Consider the following 27,235-nt stretch of genomic DNA (forward strand, 5'->3'; position numbering starts at 1 on the left):
CCCCGAGGTGTGATTGTCTTGCTGTGCCCTGCGATTGGCTGGCGACCAGTTCAGGGTGTACCCCGCCCCCTGCCCGATGACAGCTGCGATAGGCTCCAGCACTTCCCATGACCCTCGTGAGGATAAGCGGCAAAGAAAATGGGTGGATGCGATTGTGAGTGCGAATGCTCGTTCGTTTCTATGTGCCCTGCGATTGGCTGGCGACCAGTTCAGGCTCTACCTTTCCTCCTACCCGATGACAGCTGTGATGGGCTCCAGCACTCACCGTGACTCTCGTGAGGATAAGCGGCGAAGAAAATGGATGGATGAATGGATCCACTAAAACCATCCATTCGCCCATCTGTCGTACACCAACAGCTACCACTTAATTAATATCCATCCATCCATCCATTTTCTTCACCGCTTATCCTCACGAGGGTCGCGGGGAGTGCCGGAGCCTATCCCAGCTATCAACAGGCAGGAGGAGGGGTACACCCTAAACTGGTCGCCAGCCAATCGCAGGGCACACAGAGACAGACAACAGCCGCGCTCACAATCACACCGAGGGGCAATTTAGAGTGCCCGATTAACGTTGCACGTTATTGGGGGTGTGGGAGGAAACCGGAATACCCGGAGAAAAGCCACGCAGGCACGGGGGAGAACATGCAAACTCCACACAGGCGGGGCCGGGATTTGAACCCCGGTCCTCAGAAATGTGAGGCCAAGGCTTTACCAGCTGAGCCCACCGTGCCACCGCAAAAAAGAAAAGGGGGGAAAAAAACAATTTCTATGTTGATTTTATTTGAATGCATTGCAGGGTAGTGAAACGATTTTGAAAATCATCTTTTCCACATTTCCAGAAATGACCCGAGATGGCAGCCGAGCGGCTTTCCCCCGTCATTGTCCTCGGTTCTCCTGACGCTCCTTCAGAGCCAGTATGGCTTTCCGGTAAAGATCTGTCGAGGGGGATCAGGTCTCGGTTACCAAAACGCAGCACGTTTAATTTGAGGGTGGGGCGAAAGGGGGGGTCCGGCTCATCCTCACCGAACGTGGCCGAGAGGTCGACGTCTTGAGAGGAAGCTCCGGACGTTTCTTCGGTGTTGATCTTGTTCCTCCTTTTAACTTTCACGCCTCTCTTCTTTTTCCTCTTTTCCCCTTTGGCTGCGACAGGGAAATATTATCATAGTACTCGATAAATGAATAAAATTGAACACTCCAAAGGTATGAACGTGAGTGCAAATGGTTGCCTGGCGACCTTCCGCCTCAAGATGGCTGCAATGGGCTTTTTTTTTTTTTTGGTCCACTTTTTGAAATGCTCTAAAATGCCACAAGATGGCGCCAAAGCGTGAACGTCGCACTTTGACCTCGAGGAAGTACAGTGAAGACTCTGTTCTCAAACGTCTCCGAACGAATCGGCTTTCGAACGAAAATTTTGAGATTTTTTCCGCTTGTGTTTTCGAACGGAAATCGGTACTTGGAACGCCTGCGACAAGAACCCGGAAATAACGCGACGGGCCCGGACCGACCAGCTGACCCACGACGCTATTGTGTACGACGCAACCTCCGTACGCAGACAATATCGAAATATCGATTCGGTTTTCGAACAAATCGGTTCTCGAACCGCCTTCTGGAACGGATTGTGGTCGAGAACCGAGGTCGGACTGTACCCGAAGTGGTACATCCCCACTGAGAGGCAAGCTTTGTATGTATGGGAGGAGCTAAATTGCGCCTGGGTTGTGCACGGAAAATCTTCGGGAGAGTTTTGCCACATGCATTCGGACACGCGACCTATTTGTAACTTTTTTTGGGAATACCTCTGAGGGGACTTCGGTCGCTGCGGGGCGACTGCGGAGCGGGGGTCCCGTCTTTGGCCCCGCCCTTCCGTCGCGGTCTCGTCTTTCCGGGCTGGCCGAGCGCGTTGCGGCGCTCGCCTTCCTCCCGCCCGTTGGCCGCGTCGTCGGCTTTGACGGGCCTCTTCTTCCTCTTTTTCGGCGCGTTCTCCTGACGACGGCGGTTGATCCCGATAAATATGAGGGCCCGGTTGTCGCGGGGTCCGGTGCAAACCTGCTCACCTTCTGCAGCGTGTCCCGAATGGGCTGCAACTTTCTTTCCCCTCTGCTGGCGTTTTCCTTGTTCTTTGGCCTTTGAACCTGGCGGAGGTCCGACTTGCTGCTTCTCACGCTGTGAGGAGGAACCGCAAAAAAGTCACATGAAGGATTCGGGTTATGATATTTTCAATGAACAAAACACGGAGTTAACAACATAATCAGCTGTAATCGCTCGCTGCCCGGTGGGCGGAAGCGTCAACACATAGCGTCTTTTTTAAAGGGTGCCAAATTTGTCGACCACTGACGCGTCTTTTTCAAATGGAATTACCTTTTTTCACACGCTTTCAACCCTGCGGTTTATGCGGTGATGCGGCACTAGCGTTAGCAATAAACTCTGTGTACCGAGGCTGATAACCAGGTGCGCAAATGCTAGTGTTAGCACGGGGCTAGGGTTAGCGCAGCACTAGCGTTAGCGGTAAACTCTCTGTGTACCGAGGCTGATAACCACGTGCGCTAACGCTAGCGTTAGCACGGGGATAGCGTTAGCGGTAAACCCTTTCTCTGTACCGAGGCTGATAACCAGGTGCGCAAATGCTAGCGTTAGCACGGGGCTAGCGTTAGCGCAGCACTAGCGTTAGCGGTAAACTCTCTGTGTACCGAGGCTGATAACCAGGTGCAGTAACGCTAGCGTTCGCGCGAGGTGAACGTTAGCGCAACGCTAGCGTTTGTGTGAGGCTGACTTTAGCCTGGCGCTAGCGTTAGCGGTAAACTCTTTCTGTGTACCAAGGCTGATAACCAGATGCGCTAATGCTAGCGCTAGCGTTAGCACTGGGCTAGCCTTAGCGCAGCGCTAGCGTTAGCGGTAAACTCTTTCTGTATACCAAGGCTGATAACCAGGTGCGGTAACGCTAGCGCAAACGCTAGCCCCGTGCTAACGCTAGCCGTAAACTCTGTGTACCAAGGCTTATAACCAGGTGCGCTCTGTCTGTCTTGGACATATGTGTGACACGTTAAGTGGGCTCGTATTTATCTCTTGGCTCTCCAGAATCCCTGGAAAAATTGGCCTAACGACCGCAGTGGTACCCGCACTGCTCAAGCCAGGGGTGTCAAATTAATTTTTGTCGCGGGCCACACTGTACTTACGGTTTCCCTCAAGGGGCCGTCACAGCTGTGAAACGATAAAAATCTTTAACTGCCTCATCGTATCTACACGTGAAATTTGTGAACTAGTTTCGTAATCAGAAATCAAGGGTAACGGGTTTTTCCAACTATTGTTGTTTGGTCACACAAAAATGCTCGTAATATCCCAACGTTATCATTTATGATATGACAATTTGAAATTTTGGTACAGATTTGAACAAAAAAAATCATGGAAGTTGATGCACATGATTTGCCTCCGCGGGCCACATAAAATCCTGCGGCGGAGCAGATCTGACCCCCGAGCCTTGAGTTTGACACCTGCGGCTCAAGCTTTTACTTCTCGGCCGTTTTTTTTCTCGGCGCTCTCGATAAAGTGCGACACAAACTGACCGTTCGCCCCCGTGTCTCCTCCTCGGCTTCTCCGTTTTGCCGTCGCGCTCGGCGGGCTCCGGCGGCGCCTCGCCGTCGCGGGCCACGCGGGCGCACAGCTGCGGGTAGTCCAGGCAGACGGCTCGCAGCAGCCAGCGGAGGCCTCGGAACGCCTTCCGGTCCGACCGGCGCCGAAGGTCCATTAAGGCCGAACAGGGCTCCTTTGCGAGCGGGGGTTTCGGTCGGTACGCCGTTACGCTAGTCTCGGCGGGATACGCGGCGGAGGACTCACGATATGGCACAGGGAGCGGCTCTGGTTGACCATCTTCTCCAACGAGAGCGTCTCGATCAGCTCACTTCCCAGCAGGGCGTTCGCTTTGTCTTGCTTGTTAGCCAAGCTGTAAAAAAAAAACAAAAAACAAAAAAAAAAACCGGCACACAACTTAGGCTCCAGCACTCCCTACGAATCTCGTGAGGATAAGCAGCTAAGAAAATGGATAGACGTTCCTCTACAAAGTGGGCTCCCAACACTGAATAGTCGTGCAATTACAAACGCTCGCCACTAGAGGGTAGTGTTGACAAAGTGAGAAATTGTAGATAATTACACCAGGAGGGGTTTTCCTGCCACTCTGGGCTGCTTGAGCATCTCAGCCAGGACCTCCTTGACCTCCTTGATCCTCGGCCGGTCGCCGGAGTCCACCACGAAGACGAAACCGTGCGCCTCGCCGTAAAACTCCCTCCAGCCCCCCCGCGACTCCGACGAGCCGCCCACGTCCAGCAAGGTGACCAGGTAGTTCTCCACCCGCAGCTGGCTCCGCACGCAGCCGTGGGTGGGGCCGCCCTCGGCGGCGTTGGGTGCTGGCGGCGGCGGCCGAATAAGTGCGCGTCAGTCCTGCATCTCCAAAAACGGGAAGACGCTCGACACAAATTGAACAAAGTGAAACAAAAATGACAAAAGAGGACAAAAGAAAAAGAAACAAAGGAAAAGAAAAGGTAGCTCAGAAGGGAAGAAACGAGCAAAGGAGGTTCTGAATCACAGATGGAAAACATTAAATGGGCACAGCACAGTGTGCGAGTGGTTAGCAAGTCTGCCTGACCATGCTTGGTCCAGAGTTTGAATCCCGACTTGGGATTTTGGGGGGGATTCAAACCTAAAACGCTTAACTGGCAGTCCATCCCGATTTATTCACTTAAAATTATCCATCCATCCATCCATTTTCTTAACCGCTTATCCTCACAAGGGTCGCGGGGAGTGCTGGAGCCTAGCCCAGCTGTCAACGGGCATGAGGCGGGGTACACCCTGAATTGGTCGCCAGCCGATCGCAGACACCTACAAACACCTACAATCACACCGAGGGGCAATTTAGAGTGTCCAGTTAATGTTGTATGTTTTTGGGGATGTGCCCGGAGAAAACCCACACAGGCACGGGGAGAACATGCAAACGCCACACAAGCGGATCCGGGATCGAACACGGGACCTCAGAACTGTGAGGCCAACGCTTTCTAGCTGTCACATCCCAGCGGTGCAGGGGGCAGACCCAAATGCAGGACTCCCAGGCAAAGGCATAATGTTCAGTGGGTTTTATTCTTTACTAAAGAGTTAAGTGCAGAACGGAATGCACATTAAAGTAGTCTAAAGAGATGCACAATTACACAGTCCAAGAAGGTAGAATCCAAAAAAAAAAAACGAGAAACAAGGTTTGAGGACGATGAGGCAAAGTAGCGGAGTAACCCAGGACGCGGTGAAGCATACGCACACTAACACAAAAACTCCAACTAAATGCTTGGTCTAGTTACAGTCCTTCGTGCAAAACAAGAGGGGTGTGGCCAGGCCTAGCTCGTGACACTAGCCGATCCACCGTGGCGCTAAATTAGCATTACTGGGTAAAAAAAAAAAATAAAAATAAAAACTTTCCAATGCGATGATAATGCCCATCAATTATGCGGCAATTTTCGCTATTCGGGGTCTGCCCCGGTTCCTACCCACCACCTATCATTTTTTTAATATGGTCTCCTTATATCACAGGTTCTCGCCTAGCGGGTGGGTCTGGAACGTACCCCCGGCGGCGTGCAAAAGTGGGGCGGGAACAGGGGAGCGGTCCCCGGCAAGCACCTTGGTGGGGGCTCTGCGGATCCGTCACGATAAACAGGGGTCCTAAACGTTGCCCTATGTCCCAAAATTGCGCCCCCAACCCACCGCACCTCAAATAGACCCTAAATCCATAACAGGCGGTGTCCCGATAGATTCCGCACAAGCAAACCGTATATCGCTACCTCGTAACATCCCGCGGATGGACGACGTCTTTCCGGCTTTGTCAAGACCGACCACCAGAACAGTCACTCGCCTGTCGAATCGGTCAAATATTCGGCATCAGAAGCACAAAAATATTATTACTATTATTATTACGGCATCAAACCGAACCTGATTGGCTCCTGGATTTTGGAGAACCAGGTGCAGCAGTTGCTCATCAGGTTGAACATGTCGTCTTGAGGCGGGCGAGGCGTGCACGCCGCCCACCATTTTCTCTGCAAGCGGTACCTGGCGACAATTCAGGACTACACACTCAAATACTCACAGTTTGCTGAAAGAAAAAAATGACATCTCCGTAGTTCATTTGGGAAAATGCGTCACGATTAGAGCAAAGCAAAATATTAAAATCAATATTTGGCTCGGGGTGCAACCATGCAGTACCACAAAGAAATGGCAATGGAATTTTGGGATATTTAAAAGATGGGACGAACATGGAAACAGTTTGTTTTGTTTTATGTGTTTATTTTTTTTAATTGACTTGGGAGTTTTGGAATTTGCTTTCCCTCCATTTTCAAATGTCAGCTTTTTACCCAACAAAATACACAAGATGTACTTTTAAGCCACAAGAAATCCTCCAAATGATTGTCAAAACTTGATGGCGTAGCTTGGTAATTTAGCTCCACGCATGTGTCGAGGAAGGTTGCTTCAGATTTTGGCTCATTTGGAGGAATTCCCTCATGGGGGAGGGTCAAAATGGCTGACTTCCTGTTCCATTTCAGGGCTGGCGTCTCGAGGGATTTTCATGAATCTCCTCATAATGGACATGTCCAGCCAAGTCCTTGTCAACGGGTCAAACTGATGTCTGGGGGGTATTTTTTGCTGACAACTTTTTAGGGGGGCGCTACCGAGCGTGTTTTTGGGGCCAGTGCTCATTACACATGCAGTACAATCCAGACGCACTCAGCAAGACGCACGTGCCTACCAACACTGGCAGGTTTTGGGGCATGTTAACCCCACCCCCCACTACCCCGATTCCAAACAACTCCAGGATCAGGCCTCCTAAATCTGCACATTTTTCTGCGATTGCTCTCGGTGAGCAAACGCAACTTCGCCCAAGCGCTGCGTCCTCATGAGACCCGGCTCTGTTTCCCTGCCTCGCGGTCAGACCACACAGCAGCTGTCTGAGGTCAGCAGACGGAAACGGCGACAGGAAAAGAAGGCAGAAAAAAAAAACACAACACACGAGCGGCAGCTCTTTCTTTCAGTCCAGCGCGTCTGTTGCGTCTTTGGATAAGCCGCCGAAGCCACTTTAGATCGGGCCGCTTTTCCCGAGCCGTGAGCACGTCGGCCCAGATTTGCTCGTCGTCGCCGGATTGAATGAAGACGGCTTCTCAGCCACTGACACAAATATTTGCTAATGCAGAGCCGCTAGTAAATGCTAATGCTCAGAATGAGCCATTTTTTCCGCACTGTGAACGCGTTGGCCCACATTTGTCATCATCACGGAAGTGAACGAGGAAAAATATTTGCAAACGAAGAGCTGCTCGTAAAAATTCTAATAAGCGTAAAGAATTCATTTAGAACAACAATATTTACACTCATAATGATTCTTGTAGTACAATTTGACAATGGTTTTGACATTTCCCGATACCATTTTTTTTTACCCTTCCCGTTCAGCCTGTATGTCCTATCCTTGGGTCAAATTCTTCCGAACCTTAATACTGACTATCATAGTGACGCAGACAACACAGAGTTACATCTGGCACTGTCTCCAAATGACGAAACTTCAGTGGAGGGTTTATGTCACTGTCTAAAACATCCACCCATCCATTTTCTTCACTGCTTATCCTCACGAGGGTCGCGGGGACTGCTGGAGCCCATCCCAGCTGTCAACGGGCTGGAGGCGGGTTACACCCTGAACTGGTTGCCAGCCAGCCGCACTCAAAATCACACCTTGGGGGCAATTTAGAGTGTCCAATTAATGTTGCATGTTTTTGGAATGTGGGAGGAAACCGGAGTGCCCGGAGAAAACTCACGCAGGCACGGTGAGAACATGTAAATTACACACAGGCGGGTCCAGGATTGAACCAGGGATCTCAGAACTGTGGGGCCAATGCTTTACCAGCTGATCGCATCGTGCCGCCCTGTCTAAAACACGTAAGTTAGATCTCAACCAGGCTTGACTATTGTAATGGTCTTCTGAATTCTTTCCCAATGCTCTAACCACCGCTGCGTTCTGCCACTGGTCTATAAATCACAAAACGGTTTAGGTCCTGAATACGTGCAAGAAATGCTAATGGGATACAAAGCCGGAAGGGATCTGAGATCGACTGACACGGTTCAAGTCGTGGCAGGCCGAGTCCAAAGCAAACAAGGCGAAGCGGCACTTAGCGACAATGCTGAACACAAACGTTCGCCAACAGAAGTCACCTAAACCCCAAGTGAGAACATTTTATGGTCCACTAGATCTTCTGATGATAATATTTTACTATTTCTTCCATAAAACCACATGATACTAAAACAGTTCTCCCTCTTACAAAGTATCTCGTATTAAACTTGATAAAATGCACGCATCGGATTAGATTAGCGAGAACAAGACCTGCACCGTTTTGACCTAAAAACAAACATCGGCGATCGACTGTTGCATATGCAGCGTGCCGTCACAGCGATGAATATGTAAATGGTTGTAATAATAATAATAATAACGAGACTTACAGAAGTAGATCTAGGTCCATGCATTTGTTTGCGTCGAGCTATGCGCTAACATCTTGCGGCCACCTGCGACGACACTTAATCAGGCTCACGCTAAGCCTCCGTGTTTTGCTTTCGCGGCCAATCACGGGTGGGGGGAGGGGCGTGACCTAGTAGCTCGCTTGGTCCCACTCAGATGGGGCAAAACCATCTTAGGGGGACCGCCATGGCGTCCAGGTGGGTCCAAATGGGCTATGGGGTATCTCGTGATGTCCAAAAGTGGCACCATTGCGTCGTGTTGCGTTTGGACACGTTTGGGCCGCACGGACGCCGGCGTCGCCGTGACAACGAAGACGCCGGCGTGGCAGGAGTTCTAAGTTTAGAAACATGCTAAAGCTCATTATCATTATGATGCATACACTGTACAGAAGGCATTGCACTGAATAAAGTGCAGTACGGTACATATTTTTTGTGGAAAAACAATAGTCAAAATACAAATACATATTCTCTAATAATAATAAACATTTAGTATGCTGTTGTCGAATCATGTTTTGGGTGTTTTCGGTTGTTGAAAAGGTTCTCCAAGGAGGCAACAGCATGTGAGGGGAAACAATCTCAGTCTTCTTTCATGACGTCATGATTTGATTAGTGCACATTGATGATCTTATCTCATTAAACGAGGGACATTTATGGACTGCAGAATTATAGAATGACACATTGCAGAGAGAGAGAGAGAGAGAGAGAGAGAGAGAGAGGGAGAGAGAGAGAGAGAGAGAGAGAGAGAGAGAGAGAGAGAGAGAGAGAGAATCAACCTGTTACATAACGAGTGTCGACACGATGGTGGCGCACCACAGCGCGATGCACGCAAACACCGCTGGGTGGCGTCACGGCCACGCAGCAGCCACTCGTCTGCGAGGCAGAGTGACGAAAGGGAGGCGTCTGTTCCCCCCCCCCAGTCCCCCCCGCCCCCCCCAATAGTGAGAGAGAGAGAGATAGAGAGAGAGATAGAGCGAGAGAGTGGTAGAGAGAGCTCAATAGATAGATAGATAGATAGATAGATAGATAGATAGATAGATAGATAGATATAGATAGATAGATAGATAGATAGATATATAGATAGATAGAATAGATAGATAGATAGATAGATAGATAGATAGATATATAGATAGATAGATAGATAGATAGATAGATACGTGTTTGTAAACTGGCTCAAGCGTGTTCGTACTTCTTTCGCTCCATAATGACTGAGATGATGTCGGCACGGTTGTTTTGTTTTTTGCTCTGATTTCGTCGTTCTACTCCTGCTGTAACCCGTGAACCTTCCGTCATCCGCAAGGCCAAAAAAAAAAAACAGAACAGAACAAAAGAGCTGAGGTCACGCATAGCGGCGGCCCGACCCCGCGTTTGCTCCACTGAGCACACCCCCCTCCCTCCCTGCCAGTTCACGCTCGGATCCCGCGCCAGGCCATTTGCGGCAAACAAAAGGTGGCGTCGCGCAAGCCTTCGGGCCTCCTCCGTAATGAGATTTCCGTCTTCCGCCTTCCCCCACGGGAGCGGCTCAGCGCAGCGCGTTGCCGCGGTCTGCCGTCGGTGACCCACGGCAACGCGCGCGCGTTGGTAACCGTCGGCCTTCATTTGCGCCGTCCGCTTCCTCCTCGCATTTACGGAGGTTACATCCGAGCGAGGCAGGAGCGGGTCGGGGTCGGGAACGGGGGCGGGGGCGGGGGAGCTCTCGGATCTCGGCTCAGTTTGCTCCCCCCCCCCCCCCCCTCTCCCCAGAGGAAACAACTGCGAATTTGAATAATATCGTTGCGGGATCGAACTGCCGTCCGTGAAAACGCAGTAAGAAAAAAGTATTTGACACCACCGAGTGTTGCTCACACAAAAAGAAAAAGGATAGAAAACGAAGCTTTAAAATCAAACCCATCAAATTGAGTGCGACGTGCTTCTCGGCCTTTGCGCATTTTGTCTTTTGTTTAGTTGTCTTTAAACGTCTTCTGTGGGAACAAACTTTGTGCAACAATAAAATGTTTTCACTTTCTTGAGCCGAGCCGTCAAAGTGGCTCGCTTGGCCGCAATACATTTTTTTTATGGAACGCTGCGACCTGAACAACAAACAACGACACGACCGGGTCAAAAGTCAAACAGTTGCAGGGTGACTAACTCTTTTGTCTCTCTCTCTCTCTCCCACCCTCCCTCCCTCTCCTCTCTCTCTCTCTCTCTCTCTCTCTCTCTCTCCCTCGGTTTTTCCTTCTGCCTCTCTCTCTCTCACTCCATCTTTTTCTCGCTTTTCTCTCTCTCTCTCTCTCTCTCTCTCTCTCTCCTCACTCACTCCCTTTCTCTCTCTCTCTCTCCTCTCTCCTCCTTTCCCCTCTTTCTCTCTCTCTCTCCTCCCTCTCCGCCCCGTCTCCCTCTCTCTCTCACTCCATCTTTTTCTCTCTCCCATCGCCCTGTCTCACTCTCTCCCTCTCTCTCCCCCCTGCCCCCCTTCTCTCACTCCCTCCCCTCTCTCTCTCTTCCTCCCTCCCCTCCGTCCTTGTCTCACTCTCTCTCCCATCCCCCTATCTCACTCTCTCTCACCCCCCTCTCTCTCTCCCCTCCCCGTCTCACTCTCTTCCCCTTCCCCGTGTCACTCTCCTTCTCCCTCCCTCCCTTGGTCTCCCCCCTCTTTCCCCTTCCCCTGTGTCACTCTCCTTCTCTCTCTCTCTCCAACCCCCCCTCTTTTACTCTCTCTCTCCCTTGTCTCTCTCTCTCTCTCTCTCTCTCTCCATCCCCCTGTCTCACTCTCCCTCTCTCTCTCTCTCTCTCCCTCCACCTCCCTCTCCCATCCCCTTGTCTCACTCTCTCCTTCCCTCCCTCTCTTTCTTTCTCTCCCCTTCCCCCGATTCACTCTCCTTCTCTCCTCTCTCTCTCACCCCTCTCTCTTTCTCTCTCTCCCCTCCCCCTGTCCTCACTCCCTCTCTCCCTCTCCCCCTTCCCCCTCTCTCTCCTCCCCCCCCCCTCATCTCCTCCTCACTCCCGCCCCCGGCTTTCTTTCTCTCTCCCCTTCCCCCGATTCACTCCCTTCTCTCCTCTCTCACTCCCTCTCTCTTTCTCTCTCTCCCCTCCCCCTGTCTCCCTCCCTCTCTCTCTCTCTCTCCCCTACCTTCCCTCCCCCTCTCTCTCCTCCCCCCCTCTCTCTCATCACTCCCTCCGCTCCTCCTTCATCTCTTTCTCTCTCCCCTTCCCCTTCACTCTCCTTCTCTCCTCTCTCACTCCCTCTCTCTTTCTCTCTCTCCCCTCCCCCCTTTCTCCCTCCCTCTCTCTCTCTCTCTCTCTCCCCCTTCCACCCTCTCTCTCCACCACCTCCACCCTCTCTCTCTCACTCCCGCCTGCTCCCTTTTCTCTCCCCTTCCCCCGATTCACTCTCCTCTCGCTCTCTCAGTCCCTCTCTTTCTCTCTCTCCACTACCCCTGTCTCACTCCCTCTCTCTCTCTCACTCCCTCTCTTTTTCTCTCTCTCCCCTGTCTCTCTGTCCCCCCCCCCCTCTCTCTCCTGTACCGTTCCCAGGACAACAAGTCCAAGGACTCCCAGTGGGTGAAGACTAAAAATGGAAGTGCAAAGTGAGTGAACTCTTGCCTGCTAAAAGTATATCCCCCCCCCCCCCCCCCCCCCCCCCCCCCCCGCCGCCCGGTGTCAGCGACGATCCGCCGCCAAACATTTGCCACTGACTGCAGTGGAATCATTCAGAAAGGGGAACCGCGCACAGCGCTCACGCCGAAAACACGTTTCACCGAAAAAAGTGCACCAATGAGGAGACGACATTCACACAGGCATTGAAAAGTAAACATCACTCCGGCTGCTGCTTCGTCTCTGAAAACGCATATTTTTCGCTTGAGACAACTATTAGATATAAATGTACATTTTAAGAGCTTTGATTGGACTAAATACATTCCTATTTGCTTTATGTATTCATTTGCTCGTAGATCCTCCTTTGAAAGAAGAGTTGTGGTCCATTTCTCCCTCGGGTTTTCAGCTCAAGGCCCCAAATTATTACTTTTTTTTTTTTTTCCTTCGCTGGCTTATCTATTGCCACAAAATTATACATGCAGCGAGAGTCATCACGATTTGGTGATTTGAATGTGAGGTCTCTGGAAGTCGTGCTTCGTGTCTTGCTACAAACAACCCAAAAATGTTATTATTATGAATCCAGCAGGGGATCAAATACTTATTCGTACACTATTTTTTTTTTTTAAAGGGTGTGGATTTATCACACCAAACGAGATTTTTTGCCAAGAAAATGTGTCGCTGCTTAAATAAAAACATCTCTGACAATAGGCGAGGCGGTAAAAATAAGCAACTTGTGTAAGGCTGATCTCCAGGAATGTGCCGGAGGGCTTTGCGATCGGACACCAGTGTAACTATTTACCTCTTCCTGGTTCCCAAAAAAAAAAAAAAAAAAAAGCTAAAAGGGAAGTGTCAAATGAGTTACTGTAAATATTAACTATTCATGAGTGATTTGGAATGGTGAATTATTCAGATAAATTGCTTTTGGCGGGGTTATTTTCATTCATGCACAATAATTTATCCGTGGTGAACTTTGAACTTTCATATAAACTTGTTGCCATGTTCGTGAAGCACAGGAACTATTTTAATAAATGAAGGGGGGGGGGTAAATATAAAGTACAGTTGGAGGAATAATTACGTGAACCCAGCAAAATTTTTCACATTTCGGAAATCCATTGATCATAAGAATAAATAGAGCGAGCCTGCTTTTGGGTGTAAAAGTTCCATTTCATTTTGAAAGGTCTAAACCGGATGCGCAGGGTTGATCGTGCGCTTTTATTCACAGAGTCCGCTCCACATCCGGTATCGTGTTTGTTTTGTACGCTAGCTTGCTGGTTTTCTTTTCTTTTCTTTTTTTTTTTTTTAATTGTATTCTAGCAGCAAAGAGGATGCGTGGCGTGAAAAGAGAAAGAAAAATACACGCGGCCGCGATCACGTCACCCGGCCCGGCCCGGCCCGGCCCGGCCGCAGCCGCCGTCATGAGACGCAAATGTCGGCGGTGGGAGGTTTGAGGGCTGCTGCTAACTTGACGCCGTGACGAGGCACAACTTCCACGCCGGCGGAACGAGCGAGTCGCTCCGACGACGGCGGGCCGGGGAGCCACGTCTGATTTCCCGGCTTCCCAAAAGCCTTTCCTCCAAACGGGGTGGGTTTTTTTGGTTTTGTTTTGTTTTGTTTTGTTTGTTTGTTTGTTTTTGTATTGATTGTTTTGTTTAACTATTTTCGAGAAAGGAAAGCGCAATGGTGACAGGTGGGGGAGACAGTGCAGAACTGACGGACGCTAAAGTTCCTACGTTCGAATCCGTTGGTGGTTAAAGCGTGGAAGGGGAGGAAAAGTAGGATTTTTTTTTTTTTTTTTTTTTTAAAGCACTCACCATGGAGGAGCGGGAGCGGGAGATTTCCTACGCGGAGCCGTCGGCGTCGGACAGCGGGGCGGCGTCGGTGGTGGTGGTGGTGAAGCCGAACCCGACCCGAGCGCGCCCCCCGTTGGGCGTGCTCCTCGCCACGCTGCTGTACTGCGCCGAGCTGGTCAACGCCGCCGCGCTGTGCGCCAGATACAGCCGCACGGACGACCGCCACTGGCTGGGCTTCACCGCGGCCTTCGCGCTGCTCCCGGCCGTCCTCATCCAGCTCGCGCTCATCTTCATCCACAGGGACGCGGGCCGGGACCGGCCGCTTGTCCTCCTGCTGCACCTGCTGCTCCTGGGACCCGTCGTCAGGTTGGAAGTCTTGCTAAAAAAAAAAAGTACTCGTGTTCTGTATCTTTGCAGGCCAAGTCGTGTAATAATAATAATAATTTGCACCTAACCCACAACTGTGACGCGTACTGGAGCAGTTCATATCATTCTCTTCTCATAAAATGACCCCCCCCCCAAAATAAGTATTACAGGTATTTGCGTGTGCAAATCGGCGCAGCCATACTTTGCAAGTCAAAATCGTCCGGAACAACTTTAGTGCTGGTCCTCCAATCGAAAGGTGGGAAAATGCTGTCGTCATCAATAGTAGTGAAGGACTAATTATACTAATTATTCTTTTCTTCAAAAAATAATAATAATAATAATCCATCGAGCCGTTTGTCTAACAAAACAAAGTCCGTTCTACGTTGTTTATCTTAAACAAGCACGTCAGCTAGCTTATTGCTCACAAACAATACAAAACGCCAAAGACAGGCTAAGGATGATGGCATTAGTGCCGTTAAGCATCGGATAAGTCGACACAAAGAGTGGAGTAACACATGTAGAGAGGCGATACAGGTTTACTCTAAGGCATCGATTTTGTACCCTCCGTGAGAAGTAATCAGTCGATCTGTGTACTGTGCTGCCTCCAGGTGGAGGAGGCTGGAACAACAAAAAGAGCAGCACAATGTCCGTTAAATTGAAACCCCCCCCCCAAAAAAAAAAAAAAATTGTTTTTTTTTAATCCTCTTATTATAAAGCACAATATGATAAACAGCTATTTTCCATCTTAAAAACAGAACATTTTGTTTTGGGGGACTGGAACAAATTGAAGACTTGTCCATTCATTTCAAAGGGGACTGATGATTTGAGTGTTTTGAGTTACAAGCGTGGTCGTGGGAAAATGCTACTTGTATCTGAAGGCACCACTACTCAGTCACGATCGGCAAGGATTGCCCGCTGTACAAGACACGATCAGAAGCACTGATGTGCAGTGGCCATAAAAAGTCCACACACCCCTGATGAAATGTCTGGCTTTTGTCATCTAAAAAAAAAAAAAAAAAAAGATAAGATTAAAAATTAGAACTTTAAAACTTTTTCCATGCGACTGCTAATCTGTACAACTCGACTGGGGACAGCAAAAAAAAAAAAAAGTCGTTAAGACAGTGGGAGTAAAAGTAAACAAAGGAGATAATGTTGTTACTCAAGCTTTGCTGCAAACGCAATTCTGACAAGATGATCGGGGCAGAAGTGACAATAGATCAAGGCAGGAATAAAAGCGTACGTGAACAATCGCGCCATGTTTTTAACATAATATAATACAATACCTTCTGTACGTGGAACGAAAAGTTGCAGTATTTCCATAGTAAGTGCCGCTATAAATTTTGGGATCGAGTCCTAAACACGAAAAGGGAGTCGGACCGCTGAATGGAGGTCACGTGACTGAACTGAACTTTTGAGATCTGGACAAAAGCCCGGCGGCGGCAATCCGGCTTCGTTAGAGACAAATGACATTTTCTTGAGGCAAGTGCAAAGAAAATTAGCATTAGCATGAGTGATCAAGGCGGCACGGTGTATCAACTGGTAGAAGCGTTGGCCTCACGGTTCTGAGGACCCGGGTTCGATCCCGGGCCCACCCGTGTGGAGCTTGCATGTTCTCCCCGTGCCCGTGTGGGTTTTTTCCGGGTGGGCACTCCAGTTTCCTCCCGCATCCCAAAAACTCGCAACGTTAATTGGACACTCTAAATTGTCCATAGGTGTGATTGTGAGTGCGACTGTTGTCTGTCTCTATGTGGCCTGCGATTGGCTGGCAACCAGTTCAGGGTGTGCCCCACCTCCCTTGTAACCCTAGTGAGGATAAGCGGCAAAGAAAATTGATGGATAAATTCCCGAAAAGCTAACATTAGGTACACCCGCACAGTCCATGGAGAAATTCAGGAAACAAAATACCGGAGCTGAGTTATTATTTTGATTCCTATGAAAAAAATTATTTCAAATTTCTATAAGATTGCAACGTTTAAAAAAAAAAACAAAAACGTTCTACCAGGGATGGACTTTTAAGGTCAGCGTTGCACCTTTAATCGGTACTGCAGTCCCCGTGTAAGGAAAATTCTTTTCACAACAGGAATGTTGTTTTTTTTAATATTTTTTTAAAAATGCTTCACGGTGCCAGCGAGCTCGCCCAAAATTATGTCAGCAATCTTCTTTCATCTGATTGGTCGGTCAGAGCGAGCAAAGTTCAACTTTTGGCCGTTGGCGCACATAAACGTGTTGACCGTGTGATGCATTTTTATTGAATTGTTTGATGTCATGATATTAGTTAAATATTGATTCTGGATTGTGTTTTTGTTTCATCTTGGCGGTTTCGATAAAGTGATAGCGCTGTTTTCATGCGGTGGATTAATATTGGTAAATCCCCCGCTGAATCGAAAGCCACCACTAGGCTCAACTCAATTGATTTTTTTTTTTTTTTTTTTTTTTAATCTCCTCCCCCCAGAAGCGGCTTTTAGTGCCTTGTAAGCACACCGCTCATCATATTTATGATGTTCGCGTGCGGCTGATGAGAAGCGAGGGGGGGGGGGGGGAACCCGTTTGGCGGCAGTGAGACGGGGTGTCCGGACTCCTGGTCTCAAATTCAGGTCTTTGCTTGAAAGGCGACATTCTCAGCTTTGAATCCGCCACATTTGCATATGTGGGGCGGTTGTGTGGCAATAATCGAGCAATCCGATAGCGTTGCCGTGTGACGCCAAGACCTCAAAGCGCTGCGACACACGCGTGAGGCTATCCTCGGCGCTGAATAAACACTTTTTATTTGAGTGCAATTCGTCATCACTCCTGCCTCTTATCAAGATTAATGTGCGCGTTTGGCACCGAGTCATGAAACCTTTTAGCCGACGTGGCTAAACGAGTGTGTATTTAGCCGCTACGTGGCTAAACGCACGCGTATTTAGCTGCGATGTGGCTAAACCTGCCTGTGTTTAGCCGCTATGTGGCTAAATGTGGTGTATTTCGCCGCGACGTGGCTAAATGTGCGTGTATTTAGCCACGACGTGGCTGAACGGGCATGTATTTAGCAGTGACATGGCTAAGCCGCGACGTGGCTAAAACACGCGTGTATTTGGCCGCGAGGTGAATAAACGGGCATGTATTTAGGCGCGACGTGGTTAAACGACAGTGTATTTAGCCACGACGTTGCTAAACGTGCGAGTATTTACCCGCAACGTGGCTAAACGTGCGAGTATTTAGCCGCGGCGTGGCTAAACCCAAGTGTATTTTGCCGCGACGTGACTAAACATGCGTGTATTACCCGCAAAGTGGCTAATCGTAAGAAAGAGCGGGCATTGTGAAGCGTCTTTCTTTCGACCGCCAGCTGTGATCAAGAAACCAGCGCGAGAAAACGGAGCAGTTAGCAACCAAATGGCGGCAACTTGTGACTAAATACATTCGCGTATTTAGCCGACAGGTGGCTAAACGCGTGTGTATTTATCCGCGATGTGTGTAAACGCGTGTGTATTTAGCCACGACGTGGCTAAATGCGTGGTTAGCCAAATGGCTAAATGTGCGTGTATTTAGCCGCGATGTGGCTAAACCTTTGGACACACTCAGCCAGTCCTCGTCACTTGTTACGACGAAGCTCCAAATCAAATTAGCGACGAGGCCGGAACCACTTGAGAAAATGAGATTTTAAAAATGTCAAAGGGCATTGAGCACGTGACCGCCGTAATGCTCTCCGTGAGCGGAATGTCGGTGAAACAAAGGCCAGAAAGCCCCCCCAACCCACCACCACCACCACCCCTCCCCAGCGACACGGTAGTATTCATCCCGCATTCCGGCTCCTCTGTTTTATCTCCAGCTGATGTAAACACATTGCCCTTGTGCACGGCGTCGGCTTCCCGGGCTTCAGCCGGGGAGGATTTCATGGCCGCGCAGTAAAACGAGCTTCGCGCTAGTCCGCAGTTCCGCACTCGAACGAGAAATTGCACATGAAGCCGCGAGGTCCGGCTAAACGCAAAAAACAGATGGGGGGGCGACTCGCTATTCCCGAGATAACTTTCAAATTGCTCCCCGTTGCCCTGACGGTAGTGGGCGGACATTTTGTCAGCGGATATGGACGAATGTCTTTATCTTTACTCCCTGAATTCGTTGATGATATCATAGCTAGGCGTGAATTTGCGCTCCCACGACTTCTGTTTTCATCTTCCCGAGCTGAGCAAGGCGTCACGGAAAGAAAGGATCTTTACCCTGCGCCGGCTGCCAAACTGTTGTGTCGCACCTCATTGACGTTCCTTTTCGGCAGAGATTTCTCCGGATTCTCCGAATTCCGATGCTGTTACGTAGCCCAGATGCTGAAGTCCCGAAATTCCTTGCAAGGCTACGTTGTTGACAAAGTGATTAACCCGGGGTCGCTCCTTTTGCACACCCAACTTTCCAATTACCGTAATTTTCGACCTACAAGCCGTGACTTTTTTTCCACACGGTTTTAACCCTGCAGTTTATGCGGCTAATTTGTGCATTTTTTCTAACGCACTCGAGCGGAAAAGGTACGAATGAGACCGGTGGAATATATGTGCCGAGGAAGTGGTTTTTATCAGCCCTGTTAGCGCTGTGTTAGCGTTAGCGCTGTGTTAGCGTGTTGCTGCTGTGTTACTGGCGTGTGTCAGTGATATTTACCGGTAAGCTTATTTTAACCGGCCCTGTTAGCGTCAGGCCTAGCGCGGTGTTATTGCTAGCGCGGCGTTAGCACGAGCGTTAAACTCTTTCTGCGTACCGTCTTTCTTTGTAAATATCTCGTGTTTCAATGTGCGCACTTGCAGCTTTTACACAGCTGCGGCGTATGTATGTACCAAATGGTATTTCCTTTACAAATGTACTCGGTGAGGCTTATAACCAGATGCGCTTTGTAGGCCGGGAATTACGGTAACCTGTTTTTTGGAGTGTTCGTCTACTTTCCCATTTGAACCTTAAATATCTGGTCTTTGTTTTGAATATAGTTTGAAAAGGATTTGCAATTCGTTGTCTTCGGTTTGGATTTACGTTTTACACAAGGGATGTCAAACTCATTTTTGTCACGGCTCACGTTGTAGTTATGGTTTCTCTCAGTTATGACTGTGAAACCATCACCTCATCAGATTTATACATGAAATTCTGGTCCAGATTTTAGCAAGAATCACGGAAGTTAGCACACGTGATTTCCCTCCGCGGGCCACATAAAATTATGTGGCGGACAAGATCTTGCCCCCGGGCCTTGAGTTTGACACCATGCTTCACGCGCCAAGGGCCCCGAGTTCATCGGAATCGGGAGGGGGCGTGGGGGGGTCTTTGTTTGTCCTTGCCAAAGCAAAACAGGAAGTCGGCCACTATCTGCGGTGACTTGACACCGTCGCCCAGCGCCGGTTTGTCTGCAGTTTGTCCAATATCTTCTTTTTCCCCATTTCCTGAGTTCAGCGACGCGGCAGCAAAATACACCGCACGCACCGCGATACGTCCGCGGAGAATAGACCGTTTCCGACCGCGTGACTACATCCGGGGGTTACGCGGCCACGTCGGAGGGGTTCACTCTCCTGACGCCCCGTCCACTCTGCGGCTTTTGCGTACAGACCGGAATTACGCAAATGTTCGTACGACTGTTAAAAGTGACGCACGACGGCTAAAAAAAGACTTTGGAACGTTATCGGGGCTCATTAGATGTTGTTTCAAGAAACCGTTACGACAAGAAGTGCGCTTGGATCGACGATATCGACCCACATGCCTTGGAGAAACGCAGACGGCGCAAGAATTTCGAACTGCGGGCGTCTGTAACCTATCCAGACACCGTCAATATCTCCTCTTCTCGACAAGCGCTTATACCGCCGACCCCTAACGGGACAAGCCGAAAGGAAAATAAGAAGAGGGAGAGTGAGAGAGCGGTTCGACTGGGACGAGTCCCAAGCGGAGCTCTCACCTCTTTCTCCACTTCCACGGCTACATTTTTAACTCAACTCACGAACCGGCTAGCGGCGCGGTAACTCGTTTTTGCGAGCTTATTATCATAGAGCAGAAAATACAGATTTTGGAGACGCGCATTGCAGTCGCACGCGAGTATTGTGCTCGGCTGCTAGTTCGGCTCTGCTCGTACGAGACAGCCGCGGTTGCAGCCGTTTGGATGCTAACTGCTCCGTTATCTCGCACAGGGTTAGGGTGAGAAAGGCGCTTTACAACGCCCACTGTCGTTTGAGCGACCGATCACGCAGCAGTGCGCCCCCCTTTCGCACCCCTTTCTGAAATGATTCCCGCCGAGCTCCGCGTGTTCAAGCCAAGATGGCGGCGGTGATGGTGGTGTGACATCAGTCAAAAACGGTCTGTAGCGACTCGTTTTCGGATGTTTGCTCATTCCGCGCCCGATATCTCCCTCGCGATTTCGCCGACGTATTGCGCCAAGACGTCGTCGCAGTGGTGTTATTTCTCGGCAGAAATGCGTGAATTCTGGCACCTTCTTAGATTTTTGCGACTCATAACAGGATATCATACCTCCATTATGCATTTACAGTACAAGTTGCATGTATTTGGTGGAAAGTTGTCTATCTTGCTTCAACTGGTCCCCACAAGTTTACACAGAGCCGGCCCAAAAACCACAATTAGTGTGTCACACCGGACTTGTCCCAGCATGCAGCGCTTCCCCGGCTGCCTGCAGAGGCGAACGCGTCGTGCGTCTCGAGCCCCCCACCGCTAATTGCGGCCGCTCCCAGACAGGATGATCTCGCTGTCGAAAGCGTTTCGTCAGACAAGATGGCGACACGCTTGACGCGCCGCTTAAAAAGGAAGTCCCGCTGCGTTCGGGCTCGAAAACAAACGCGTATCGATCGGTTTGCCGGATTTATTGATCAATGTCGGACGGATTGCTCTCAGGGGCCCCGAGTGCACGCAAATTCCGCGAGGGGGGTGGAGGCGGTTAAGAGCGAGCTTACTGGAAGCCGCCGACATTTCTGGCAACTTTGCAGCAGTCTCTCAAAACGTTGCAGCTCAGTTTTTTTTTTGTTTTGTTTGTTTTTGGGCCGCACTGACTGACAATCCCCACCTCAGACTTGCTAGCACGAATTCCTTTCCGACCCAGAAGCTCCCGGAAGGCATAAAAAAAATCGCGTCACTGCATGGGAACGGCGTTTAGCTGAACAGAGGCAGCATTCACCTTGCAAACGTTCTCGGGGACCGCACCCTTGCCGGTTTCTGCGGGGCCTCTCGGGCCTCCGGGAAGCGTCGTTTCTTCTTTTCTTTCCTCGGGCGCCCTCTGGTGGAGCGCTCGATTTTTGTTCCAAACTCACGGGCTAAATGATTAAAAAAATTATATATATATATATTGATAGTAATCCCTTGCAAGTGAAAATTATTTTAACCAGCTATTGCTGTGACGTAGATGGACCTCCCCCCCAAAATTATGTTTTTTATATCTAAAACCTGAATTTAGATTTTCGACCATGTAAAGAAGTTTGCTAGTCATCTCCGCTCCGATGTTCTAAATATGTAAAATGTCAATGAATGTGTGAAATACTTGTTTCTTTTTTTTCACCCCCCAAAAATTAAGAAAAAAAAATACATTTCTTAATAAAATATCTTGACCTAATGTTAAATGCAAAAAGGGGAGGAGCATGAAATTAAGATTTAAGTCTATATTTCTGCCCCTCTTATTTTTTATAGTGGCTATCGTATCGCATCTTTATATTACATTACTGTGAGAGAAAAATGATATCGTTTGTGTTCTATAGAATTAGAGAAAAATTTTAGACAAAAAATTATGAATACATTTATTAAATTTATTTTTATTTAATTTAAATTTGATAAATTACCTTTCACTTTAAAAAAAAGATATTCAATCAATTACTATTATTCACACGTTATCACCATCATTCTTAATATATGGAAAAATTGTTTGTGGATCAGTTTTATCATATTATGACATTGAAGGATTACGTGGGTATCGTTGCGGTTTTGGAGGCGCCGGTCCGTATGCAGCTAAAATTACATTTATTGGAAATATTTTGAGCAACGGCAAAAGCCAATCGTTGACATCAAGGCGGCAAAAATTGCTAAATTGGTAGCAAGGACGTCAGTTTGGGTCATGTTTAGTCAGGGGAATTTCACGGGTGGATGTCCGGTGGACATTGGTCGGCCTTGAGTTTTTCCCTGTCATCCGTGGCGCTTGTTAAACCTGAAAAATCATCTCACGCCACTTTTGTAGTTTTGTTGTTATTTGAACTGAGCGTCCGGGTTTTGTGCCAAAGTCTACAAAAACTCTAGCTAGTATTTTGTTGCGCTTAAAATGCCATATTTTGCGAAGGGCAGTAACGCTTCCCCTCCGGTGAGATCGGAAGGTTAGCACCACAGCGCTCTCTGCTGCCCTAAAGGAGAACTGCAGGCTGACGGCGCCTCCGTCGCCCGGCAGGTGTTTCGACGCCCTGGCGGTGTACTTCCAGATGGGCCGGAAGGAGGAGCCCTACGTGACCATCACCAGGAAGATTTACCTGAAGCGCGGCGAGGGCACGCGCACCGAGTGCCAGGTCAGCCGCTCGGCGCGCATCCTGGCCACGCACAGGAACGCCTTCAAGCGCACCGCCGTCATCCAGGCCTTCCTGGGCTCCACGCCGCAGCTCACGCTCCAGCTGTACGCAACCATCCAGGAGAAGTACATCCTCCCCATCCGACGTAAGGGCCTGCACGCACAAAGTCACACATAGTCGATTCTCCGTGGTCTTGTTTTTACTGGTGTCTTTAATCTACACATTTTACACAAATGTGATTTACGACCATCCATTTTCTTTGCCGCTTATCCTCACGAGGGTCGCGGGAGTGCTCGAGCCAATCCCAGCCGTCATCGGCCAGGAGGCGGGGTACACCCTGAACTGGTTGCCAGCCAATTGCAGGGCACGTGGAGACAGACAACAGTTGCACTCACAATCACACCTAGGGGCAATTTAGCGTGTCCATCCATTTTCTTTGCCGCTTATCCTCACGAGGGTCGCAGGGAGCGCTATAGCCAATCCCAGCCGTCATCGGGCAAGAGGCCGGGCTCACCCTGAACTGGTTGCCAGCCAATTGCAGGGCACGTGGAGACAGACAACAGTTGCACTCACAATCACACCTAGGGGCAATTTAGCGTGTCCATCCATTTTCTTTGCCGCTTATCCTCACGAGGGTCGCAGGGAGCGCCGGAGCCTATCCCAGCCGTCATCGGGCAAGAGGCGGGGCTCACCCTGAACTGGTTGCCAGCCAATTGCAGGGCACGTGGAGACAGACAACAGTTGCACTCACAATCACACCTAGGGGCAATTTAGCATGTCCATCCATTTTCTTTGCCGCTTATCCTCACGAGGGTCGCAGGGAGCGCTATAGCCAATCCCAGCCGTCATCGGGCAAGAGGCCGGGCTCACCCTAAACTGGTTGCCAGCCAATTGCAGGGCACGTGGAGACAGACAACAGTTGCACTCACAATCACACCTAGGGGCAATTTAGCATGTCCATCCATTTTCTTTGCCGCTTATCCTCACGAGGGTCGCAGGGAGTGCCGGAGCCTATCCCAGCCGTCATCGGGCAAGAGGCAGGGTACACCCTGAACTGGTTTCCAATCAATTGCAGGGCACATAGAGAGAAACAGCCGCACTCACAATCACACCTAGGGGCAATTTGGAGTGTCCAATTAATGTCGCATAATTTTAGAATGTGGGAGGAAACCGGAGTGCCCGGAGAAAACCCACGCAGGCACGGGGGGGAACTTGCAAACACCATACGGGCTGGGTTTCGAAACCCGGTCCTCAGAACTGTGGGGCCACCGGTCTACAGCTGCTCTGCTGAGCCCCCAATTATTTCTCGTCGTTATTGTAAATTGAAAAGTTTTATATATGCAATCGAGTGCTTCTTTAGAGAGCTGCAGGTATTATTATTTGTCCACTTGAGGTCATCATTCGCATACTCAACACTGGTCCTGCCAGTGTAGCAGGTGAAAAGAATTGTGTGAAGTAGGCGAGGAGATCCTCATGCGTCCCAGAATTTTTCTCAGTTTAACGACAACACTGTTGAAAAAAAGCTAAACGTTGCTCTTTACTTGATATGTTGCTGTGAATGTGCGCGTTAGCTGTCCGTCGGGTTGAGGTTGGCATTTCAGAATTGAGTTCCTGAAACTCCCACTTGTTCCTTGTGCGTTAAACAATGACATTCCAGTCACGTTCAAGCAATTCGGTGACTGACCAAACGGATACATTGAGATTATTCGGCAAAATTAGTTTTTCCGCAAAGAATTTGATACGATGTGAATCGCTGCTGCCAAATTAGTATTAATACCAATTAAAGCTGAGCGGCGCAGATGATGGCAATACACCAAATCCGCAATAAGTGAACGTCAATAAAGCGAGGGATTACCCCATTGCAGTACTTTTTACCCAAAACTCGTGTACTATTTTCAAGGTAATTGCGCGCATTGCTGTACCAAATATTTCGGACAATAACAGATGGTGCCCTCGAAGCGGAAGAACACGTTTGGCGGCATGCGAGGTGGCTCGCTCGACATTTCGCCAAGTTGTTGCGAAAGAGTGTGCCACTTCCTTTATACTAATTAATTTTTGTCAGTAAAGTCTTACCTCGTTACAGCTGGTACTTTTTTTTTTTTTTTTTTTAAATTGTCAGCTAAGTCGTTGTTGCGATTGCATGATTATAGGAAAAACGTGTCGAACTATTTTCAGGCAGCTTTGATTCACTCCCTCCAAGACATTTCGGGACAAATAAGATTAGACCTGTTTTTGTCCTGATGTGGGGTAAAAGGTTGAAGCAAATAAAACGGTTAAGCGCGTTGCGTCGAGGAGTTTTTCGCGCGTCGTAATCCATTTTGCGTTTCAGAGGCGCCTCTATTTGACTCAGTTAGACGACGACACGCCCGACGATTAATCGGGCACGGCAAAGCGGCGGAAAGTTTTTCAGAAGAACTTCGCCGCCACGCGCTCGGGTTAAAAGTTTGATAAAGACGAGCGCTGGTGGTTGGGGCGCCTGCCTCGCAGTTCTGGCCTCGGGGGTTTGAATCCCAACCGCGTGGAGTTTGTCAATCGCGCATCCCGAAGACGCTCGGGAGGGTTCGTTCGAGTCCAAATCAGATTATACGGTTGCATAATTCATTTTGCATTTTCTTTCTGCAAAAACAGCGACTCCATTTTTTAAAAATTCCTTCATGACGTAAAAATAGTTAATTTATGTCTAATAAAAATGGAAGAACTTGATTATCTTATTAAATAGTTTTTTCCGTTCATCCATTTTCTTCGCCGCTTATCCTCACGAAGGTCGCAGGGAGTGCTGGGGCCTATCGCAGCTGTCAAGGGGCAGGAGGCGGGCGGGGTACACCCTGAACTGTTCACTAGCCAATCGCAGGGCACATGGAGACAAACACTCACAATCACACCTCGGGGCAATTTCCATACATTTTCTTAACCGCTTATCCTCACGAGGGTCACAGGGCGTGTTGGGGCCTATCCCAGCTGTCAAGGGGAAGGAGGCGGGGTACACCCTGAACTGGTCGCCAGCCAATCGCAGGGTACATAGAGACAAACACCCGCACTCACAATCACACCTATGGGCAATTTAGAATGTCCAATGAATGTTGCATGTTTTTTGGGATGCGGGAGGAAAAACCCACGTAGGCATGGGGAGAACATGCAAACTCCACAAAGGCGGGGCCGGGATCAATCCCGGGCCCCTTAGAACTGTGAGCCCACCGTGTCGCCATATCGGGTTTTTAACATTAAAAAAATTAAACAAATAATTTTAAGACTGTGATCCATAACCTGTCTACACTTTAAATTCTTCATAATCATTATGACGAAAATATGAACCTTAGGTTAAAATAGATTTAAAAACCGAGTAGCCTGAACCAAGCTCAGGGAGCGGTTGCGTTTAAGCCCGTAGTTGTTGTGCCCGACTCGTTTGGTGGCACGGGAAGGGGGCAGGGGGGGGGGGGTGTCGACTTTCGCTCTCCAATGCAGCGGGGTTGCGCTGTGCGTCTGTGCAGTGACGCTGATGATCGTCGCGCAGATCTCCGTCATCTACGGCGCCCTGGTGTGCAGCGTGCTGGCCGTCCAGATCCGCTACGACGACTACAAGGTGCGGTTCCGGCCCGCCGCCTACCTGTGCATGATCCTGTGGCGGGGCCTGGAGATCAGCACCCGCGTCACCGCCCTGGTGCTCATGAGCACGGCGCTCACCCACTGGGTGATCCCGGTGGGCGCGGCCAACCTGCTCTTCTTCTTCTTCCTGCCGTGGGGCGAGTTCTGGGCCAAGAAGGGCTCGCTGGCCCAGGACGTGGAGAAGAACTTCTCCAAGCTGGGCACGGTGACGGTGCTGTGCCTGTTCACGCTGCTCTACGCGTGCATCAACGTGTTCTGCTGGTCGGCCGTGCAGCTGGACCTGGGCCACGCCGAGCTCATCGACCGCAAGCAGCGCTGGGGCCGGCTGGCCGCGTACTACGGCGCCCGCTTCGCCGAGAACCTGCTCCTCATCGCGCTGTGGTACTTCTTCAAGTCGGACTTCTACGAGTACGTCTGCGCGCCGCTGCTGGCCCTGCAGCTGCTGGTCGGCTACGGCCTGGCCGTGCTCTTCATGCTGATCTTCTACCAGTTCTTCCACCCGTGCCGCAGCCTCTTCCGCCACAACATCCACGACTGCCTGCGGTGCGTCTGCTGGCGCCGGCGGGCGGGCCCGGAGGCGGGGCGGCCCGGGAGGGCGGCGGCGCCGTCCTACTCCGCCGCCGCCACCGTGGCGCTGATTCCCGACGAGCCTCGGGAGCCGGCGGATCGGCCGGTGACGGACATCTTGGACGACATCGCTCGGTATCCCTGAGGGGGCTCAACCGTAGGGGGCGCCGTCGCCGCCCGAAACCCCCGCAACTAAATGACCCGCTTTCACGTCATTGGTCCGAACGTGACCATCACGCCTTTGTTCACCCGTCTGGAGCGATTAAATGTAGTATCCGATTTTCGGAGGCGTTCCTTGTGTGTGCCTTGCATGGAATGCAGTTCTTTAGTCACAAT

The 27,235-nt window shown here is 49.9% G+C and overlaps 2 protein-coding genes across 5 annotated transcripts; one reads left to right on the forward strand and one right to left on the reverse strand.

The window, feature by feature from the left end:
* Nucleotides 1-785: 785 nt before the first annotated feature.
* Nucleotides 786-14,035, reverse strand: arl13a (ADP-ribosylation factor-like 13A). 3 transcript variants are annotated; one of them, XM_061834066.1, is made up of 10 exons: nucleotides 13,899-14,035; nucleotides 5,959-6,092; nucleotides 5,811-5,881; nucleotides 4,142-4,394; nucleotides 3,829-3,934; nucleotides 3,558-3,757; nucleotides 2,052-2,160; nucleotides 1,794-1,980; nucleotides 1,024-1,140; nucleotides 786-935 (listed from the first exon to the last, which is right to left on the reverse strand). In XM_061834066.1, the coding sequence occupies exons 2-10, from the start codon at nucleotides 6,015-6,017 to the stop codon at nucleotides 877-879; spliced, it is 1,161 nt and encodes a 386-aa protein (XP_061690050.1). In that variant the 5' UTR covers nucleotides 6,018-6,092; nucleotides 13,899-14,035; the 3' UTR covers nucleotides 786-876. The 3 variants fall into 3 exon arrangements, with proteins under 3 accessions (XP_061690050.1, XP_061690051.1, XP_061690049.1); XM_061834067.1 differs by having other exon boundaries at nucleotides 5,959-6,075; nucleotides 13,899-14,031; XM_061834065.1 differs by lacking the exon at nucleotides 13,899-14,035 and adding an exon at nucleotides 8,503-8,637 and having other exon boundaries at nucleotides 5,959-6,075.
* On the forward strand, nucleotides 13,900-27,178 carry xkrx (XK related X-linked). Of its 2 annotated transcripts, XM_061834064.1 has the most exons (4): nucleotides 13,900-14,243; nucleotides 22,615-22,874; nucleotides 26,218-26,740; nucleotides 26,843-27,178. In XM_061834064.1, the coding sequence occupies exons 1-4, from the start codon at nucleotides 13,900-13,902 to the stop codon at nucleotides 27,042-27,044; spliced, it is 1,329 nt and encodes a 442-aa protein (XP_061690048.1). In that variant the 3' UTR covers nucleotides 27,045-27,178. The 2 variants fall into 2 exon arrangements, with proteins under 2 accessions (XP_061690048.1, XP_061690047.1); XM_061834063.1 differs by having other exon boundaries at nucleotides 26,218-27,178.
* Nucleotides 27,179-27,235: the final 57 nt, after the last annotated feature.

Source organism: Syngnathoides biaculeatus, chromosome 11, assembly GCF_019802595.1.
Source record: "Syngnathoides biaculeatus isolate LvHL_M chromosome 11, ASM1980259v1, whole genome shotgun sequence".
Classification (NCBI taxonomy): Eukaryota; Metazoa; Chordata; class Actinopteri; order Syngnathiformes; family Syngnathidae; genus Syngnathoides; species Syngnathoides biaculeatus.